This window comes from Myotis brandtii, unplaced genomic scaffold (assembly GCF_000412655.1).
Source record: "Myotis brandtii unplaced genomic scaffold, ASM41265v1 scaffold601, whole genome shotgun sequence".
NCBI lineage: Eukaryota > Metazoa > Chordata > Mammalia > Chiroptera > Vespertilionidae > Myotis > Myotis brandtii.
The window spans coordinates 704170-710983 of record NW_005370276.1 but is presented as its reverse complement, the minus strand read 5'-3'; the positions used below and the strand labels follow the sequence as shown (position 1 = coordinate 710983).

The 6814-nt window shown below is 53.6% G+C and overlaps 1 protein-coding gene across 1 annotated transcript in view; it reads left to right on the top strand.

Annotated features, from left to right (window-relative positions):
- RASIP1 (Ras interacting protein 1) overlaps positions 1-6205 on the top strand; it is a 15944-nt gene extending 9739 nt beyond the window's left edge. The window contains exons 6-13 of the mRNA XM_014550422.1: positions 1-46; positions 642-679; positions 911-1062; positions 1182-1285; positions 2702-2945; positions 3150-3322; positions 4777-4924; positions 5794-6205. Of these exons, the coding sequence (XP_014405908.1) occupies positions 1-46; positions 642-679; positions 911-1062; positions 1182-1285; positions 2702-2945; positions 3150-3322; positions 4777-4924; positions 5794-5993 (1105 nt within the window). The 3' untranslated portion in view covers positions 5994-6205. The remainder of the gene's footprint in view (positions 47-641; positions 680-910; positions 1063-1181; positions 1286-2701; positions 2946-3149; positions 3323-4776; positions 4925-5793) is intronic.
- The last annotated feature ends 609 nt before the right edge of the window (positions 6206-6814 follow it).

Below are 6814 nucleotides of genomic sequence, written 5' to 3'. Positions count from 1 at the left end.
GCGCCTGCTCGGCCGCCTGGCCCGTCTGATCAAGGAGTCTGTCTGGGTGAGCGAGCGACCCCCACCACCGTCGGGCTCCGCTTCCGCCCCGGGTCCTTTGCACGCCTCCCTTCACCCCAGTTTTGTCACCACATCTCCCGTGGTGGCTCAGTCTACAAAGCCGGGGGTCCGATGGGACGCTGGGAGGTGGGGTTCATCCGCTGTGCAGTGTCTGCCTTTGCAGCTGTGGGATCAATGGGAGAAACCATTCTGGGAGATGGAGATGCGGGGAGGGAGGACGAGAACCCATTGTATGAAACAGTTGAAGAGGCCATTGTGGGAAGTGAGGCGGGAAGCTCACTGAGTCTGAAGTGGTACGTGAGACCGTGCCTAGAGGTGAGGGAGAAGCAGCGAAGGGGTTGCACTCCAAAAAGCTTGGGCCTCTTAGGAGATTTAGGAAGCTCCTGGGGGGTAAGAAGGAACTCTGTTTGAGAAGTGGACCTGGGGGAGCTGGCGTGTGTTTTAAAAGGTGAGGCGAGACCATTCTGAAGCTTGAGTCCATTTGAAAAGCAAGGAGAGTCTCTGTTTGAAAGGTGCTTCTAGAAAAACCCGGGTATTGACCCTGGGCCTGTCTCCCTGACTCTAACCTTGTTGTTCCACAGGAAAAGATTAAGGAAATCGGAGACCGTCAGCCAGAGAAGTAAGAGAAATTCTGGGAGAAGCAACGAGGGGGATGTGGGGGTTGGGATGGGAGTCGGTTCTGTTCACCCCATGCATGTCCTAGCGCAAGTTTCTGCTCTTCCTGCTTCTACTCAACTATTCCAGCTGTGAGACGGGGGTTAGATTCGACCCACAATTAGACGCAGATCTCGGGGCTTGGACATTGCGGTCGGGTTGGGCAAGGATCACAGGTCCCGTCCTCCTTCCCCAGCCACCCTGAGGGGGTCCCCGAGGAGCCCCTGACACCCGAGGCCGTGTCGGTGGAGCTGCGGCCACTCATGCTGTGGATGGCCAACACCACGGAACTGCTGAGCTTTGTGCAGGAGAAGGTGCTGGAGATGGAGAAGGAGGCTGACCAGGAGGGTGAGCTCTGACCCAGACCCCAGCCCGTCCAAGCCCACTGCCATTCCCTGGACCCCGGGGGCCTGGGCTCCTCTCTGCCAGCCTCTGGTCCTCCCGCTCACCCCCACACCTATCCCCAGACCCACAGCTCTGCAATGACTTGGAATTATGTGACGAGGCCATGGCCCTCCTGGATGAAGTCATCATGTGTACCTTCCAGCAGTCTGTCTACTACCTCACCAAGGTTGGCCTTGACCTTTGCTTCCTGTTGGCATCACGTAACCTCCCACTGACTGCATCACCTCGCTCTGATGTCACTTCCGATTGGCCCTCACAAGACTTCCTGCTTCTCTGACATCACTTCCCATTCCGTTATTCCGACATCACTCCCTGCTGGAGCCTGCATCACTTCCTGCCTTCTGGCTTCTCTTCCTGTCTCTGCAACCATCCCCTCTCGACAGTCTAGTCTCCCTACCTGGTTATATCACTTTCTCAAGCTCCCTCCCTTTTCCCGAGTCAATTCGTCAGTCACTGATAAGTCGGTAGATGGATATATAGGTATCTAGATACGGATAGATTATATAGTGTTAGGTACTGTCATTTAAACTAAAGGTCCTCTTTAACCAGCCCTCACTTCCTGTGTTTGCTGAACTCACTTTCTGTAGCTGAATTCACTTCCTTTTCTGAGTCACAGACCTTCTTCTCCCTGGAGTGCCCATCCTACAGGACCTGTTTGCTGCCCAGTTCCTCACCGCCACCCGTGACCATCCTATTGCTTCCTGGAATTCTCAGGGTTTCTGGGCGTATGGCAGGCTTGACTCCCCATCTATGAAATGAAAGGGGATCTTTTGGGGCAGATAGTCTATGTTCCTTGAGGAGCCTTGATTGGTGAACCCCTTTCCTTCTGAAGGCTTCGCTTCCTGTACATCCCTGCCAAGTGTGGTTTGACTTTTTTTTCTGGCTCTGACTTTATTTCCTGTCCTTGGCCTGATCTCACTTTTCACTGGCTGACTGCCACCCCACTCCCACTTCCTGACTCTCCATTCTTTTTCTTTCCTTCAGGAATTCTGGATAAATACTTCTTTGACTAAAGGGGGCCCCTTTGCTCAGTATCCTTTGTCCTCCTTGAGTTGTCTCTGTTGAGGAACTGTAAGTCCCGTAAGGCACCACCAGGGGTGGTCTTAAAATGCCCAAGAAACTTCTGCAAAGCCTTTCTTTTTAAAAATATATTTTTATTGATGTCAGAGAGGAAGGGAGAGGGAAAGAGAGATAGAAACATCAATGATGAGAGAGAATCATTGATTGGCTGCCTCCTGCATGCCCCCCACTGGGGATCAAGCCCACAACCTGGGCATATGCCCTGACCAGGAATCGAACCGGCAACCTCTTGGTTCCTGGGTTGACGCTCAACCGCTGAGCTACACCCGGCTGGGCATCAAAGCCTTTCTTAAGACCTGAGGTTCCCCCAGGCCTGATGCCTGCTAGAAACCCAACTGGAAAGCAGGACTTTACTCATGGAGATCTTTAGGGTGTTGAAGGCAAAATGGACTACAATTCCCAGAAACCTTTGGCGGAGCTCCCCAGGATCTTCCTATGCGGCTCCCCTGGCACTTCTAGGGAGTTGTAGTCTGATCTTGTTGGCATCTCTCTATCTCCTCAGACTCTGTATTCAACGCTGCCAGCTCTCCTGGATAGTAACCCCTTCACAGGTGGGGCAGAGCTTCCCGGACCTGGCGCAGAGCTGGAGGCCATGCCTCCGGGTTTGAGACCGACCCTGGGCGTGTTCCAGGCAGCTCTGGAACTGACCAGCCAGTGCGAGCTGCACCCGGACCTTGTGTCTCAGACTTTCGGCTACTTGTTCTTCTTCTCCAATGCATCCCTTCTCAACTCACTGATGGAACGAGGTGAGCGTCAGACTGGGACGGGCAAGGAGGCAGAGACAGGAGGCCCTGAGACCCAGGTCAAGTCAGACCGGTCACGGGCTGAGGCCTAACTCTTATGCACTCTGGAAAGCAAGCTCCGGGTCCCCAGCTGAAGAACAGGAAGGGCCTGGGAGGCAGAAGGGCAGGGTCCATGTACCCATTGCTGCTCCTACCCTTCCCCCACAGGTCAAGGCCGGCCTTTCTATCAGTGGTCTCGAGCTGTGCAAATCCGGACCAACCTGGACCTTGTCTTGGACTGGCTGCAGGGGGCTGGCCTGGGAGACATTGCCATGGAGTTCTTCCGGAAGCTCTCCATGGCTGTCAACTTGCTCTGTGTGCCTCGCACCTCCCTGCTCAAGGTGATTCCTGACCCCGGGCCCCTGACGCGTCAGCCTTGCTCTGTATTCAGTTTACCCCTGGGTCTTCCCTTGGTCTCCATGTTACCCTCAGTCCCAGCTCAGACGCCATGGGGGATGCACTGGCAGCTCGAAGGAAGTAGCCAACAGGTGTCCAAACTGGGCTGCATCTGAATCTCAGTGGGACTGATTCATAGTTTCCAGGACCCGCACCCTCAGACATACTGACTCAGGAAGTCAGGTACGAGACCAAGGAATGGGGTGGTTAAAACACGCATTGGCCCTAACCGTTTTGGCTCAGTGGATAGAGCATCGGCCCGAGGACTGAGGGGTCCCAGGTTCGATTCCAGTTAAGGGCATGTACCTTGGTTGCAGGCTCGATCCCCAGTAGGGGTTGTGCAGGAGGCAGCTGATCGATGTTTCTAACTCTCTATATCTCTTCCTTCCTCTCTGTAAAAATCAATTCTATATATATATATATATAATATCACACTCATTGAACATAAAACTACATGCCAGACACTGTTTAGCACTTCTGGTTGGATGCTAAGCCCCAAGAAGTAGGTTACTAATTAACAATTTGTTCTCCGACAAAGAAACCGAGAATTAGGTAGGCTAGGTCACTTGACTTCATTTATTTATTTTTATTTGTCAAACTTGTGCAGAGCATTTAATGAGCACCAGGCCGTGTTCTAAGTACTTTAGAATCTGCCATATTCAATCATTATAACAACCCTAGTGGTAGTTCCTAATCTCCCCCAATTTACAGATGAGGAGACCGAGGCACAGTGACTTGCCAGAAGGTATTAATTCACCAAACTGGATTTTCCGAACCCAATCTGGGTCCAGTCTCTGGTTTTGACCACACTGATGATTCCGATGCCAGCTAGCTTAGGTGTCGAAATTTTCAAAGACACAAAAAGTAGCCGCCGTGGAATAATGAATCCCCAGGTACAGTCACCAGCTTCAACACGATGAAGGGATGGCTAAGTTAGTTTCTTCTCCGTCCCCTGGCTACTCCTATCTTCATTTATTCTGCAGCAAATCACTTAAAAAATGTTTTTGTTAATTTTTAGAGAGGAAGGGAGAGGGTGAGAGAGAAACATCAATGTGAGAGAGAAGCATTAATAGGTTGCCTTCTGTACACATCCTGACTGGGGGGCTGAACCCGGAACCTGGGCATATGCCCTGACCATGACCTCCTGGTTCATGGGTCGATGCTCAATTACTGAGCAACACCAGCTGAGCAGCAAATCCCTTTAAAAAAAAAAAAAAAAGCTGAGAGCACACCCTTCCCTACCCATCACTGCAGTGACACCAGGCTTCACAGTGCCCTCAAGACATTGCAGACACCGGTACATCCCACTACATCCAACCCCTCTATGGAGGGCTTTCTATTTAGGATTTCTCAGCTGCTCCATAATGACCACAGACTTCTCACCTCATCTTCCTGCCAGGCTTCATGGAACAGTCTACGAACCGACCACCCCACGCTGACCCCTGCTCAGCTCCACCATCTGCTCAGCCACTACCAGCTGGGCCCTGGCCGCGGGCCCCCACCTGCTTGGGAGCCTCTCCCTGCAGACCGGGATGCTGTGGACACAGGCGAGGAGAAATGGGGACAGGCATCGGGGCAATCAGCTTGCTTCTGTCCTTGGGACCTCGGAATCCATAGCCCCAGCCCCTTCCTCCTCCTTACTCAGGATTTGGACCCCCAGCCCTCTCCTCCCCCAGAATCTAAGTTCTGGACCCCAATCCCCTTCTCCCCAGGATACAGGACTTCAAGCCCCCAGCTCCCTCTTTTTTTCCTAGGGGTTCAGACCCCCAGCTTCTTTCCCTTACAACAGCGGTTCTCAACCTTCCTAATGCCGCGACCCTTTAATACAGTTCCTCATGTTGTGGTGACCCCCAACCATAAAATTATTTTCGTTGCTACTTCATAACTGTAATTTTGCTACTGTTATGAATCGTAATGTAAATATCTGATATGCAGGATGTATTTTCATTGTTACAAATTGAACATAATTAAAGCATAGTGATTAATCACAAAAACATTTTCCGATGGTCTTAGGCGACCCCTGTGAAAGGGTCGTTCGACACCCAAAGGGGTCGCGACCCACAGGTTGAGAACCGCTGCCTTACAAACTACCCTCCCCGTCACCCAGGAGTCCCGGCTCCAGGCCCTCCACTCGAAGCAATCCGTAAAACTAAGTTCCAGCCCTTCCTTCCTCGTGGACCCAAGGACCCAACTACATCGCCTGTTTCCCAGGCAACGGTGGCCTTTTGTAGTGTGAACTACAACTCCCATGATGCTTGGGAACTCCAGAAGTCGCGCTGGAGTGGACCCCGCTCTAGGAGTTGCTGGGGGGTTTTAAGTTTTTCCTTCCTTCGGACGTGACGCAGCCTAGTCTCTCTCTGACACTGCTGCCTACCGTCCATTTTCAGAACTTAACTCTGCGTTTTCGGTCTCATAGGGGACATCTTCGAAAGCTTCTCCTCCCATCCGCCCCTCATCCTGCCCTTGGGCAGCTCGCGCCTGCGCCTCACCGGGCCGGTGACAGACGACGCCTTGCACCGTGAACTACGCAGACTCCGCCGCCTCCTCTGGGACCTGGAGCAGCAGGAACTGCCAGCCAATCACCGCCACGGACCTCCTGTGGCCACGCCCCCTTGAAAACCAATAGCAAACGAGCGCGCGAGTCTTGAAAATTCTTGGGCTGCTACTCACTGGAGCCCTCCTGAGCGCAGAACTTCCTGGGAGTTGTAGTTCCTTTCTCGCTTGGAATGCTGGGAGTTTGAGTTTTTGGGTCGTAGAGGCTGGGACGGTGGGTAGATGGGTGTGGGATTGGAGTGCCAGGAGCAATAAAGGCATCTGTGGTATTGACAGCGTCTCACTGGTTAAGACCCCGGAAACGTTAGTGATGATTTTCTGCGGAATATGGCACCAGGGCCCTTGCCTGGGGCGCTGGGCTCCTGCCGACTCCGAGGAGGTATTTATAACCACGGCCTCGGCTTGCCCTCTTGCACGTAATCCAACCCGGGAGCACGGGGGAGAGGCCTCCCACGAATCTCGGGGCAGTGCTCGGAAGCGTGCTCTGCCAAATATCAGCGGGAACCAGCCCTGCTCGAGGGTTCTTTTGTTTTGTTTTTGCTTTTTTCAAGCTCTCTCTTTGATCCCCAAAGTCCGTACTCGAGCGCCCTCCTCCCTCAGACCCCGGAGTCGGTTCCCAGCCCATTCTGGACCTGCCGAGTCCCAACACCTCCAGTCCCCATCCCCAGCATCCGCAAGCCTGGGCTCCCTGCCCACGCCTCTCCCCCGGGAGCCCCGGCCCCGCCCACTTTCCTGCCAACCCAGGAATGCGGGTCCCTTTCCCCCTCCTTCGGGCCCGGGAGTCCGGGAGTCCAGTTGCACTTTTCACCCCCCTGAACCCGACTCCTGCTGCTGCGTCAGGGAAACGCTGAGTGACAGGTGGCACCTGCCTGTGGGGTGGGGAG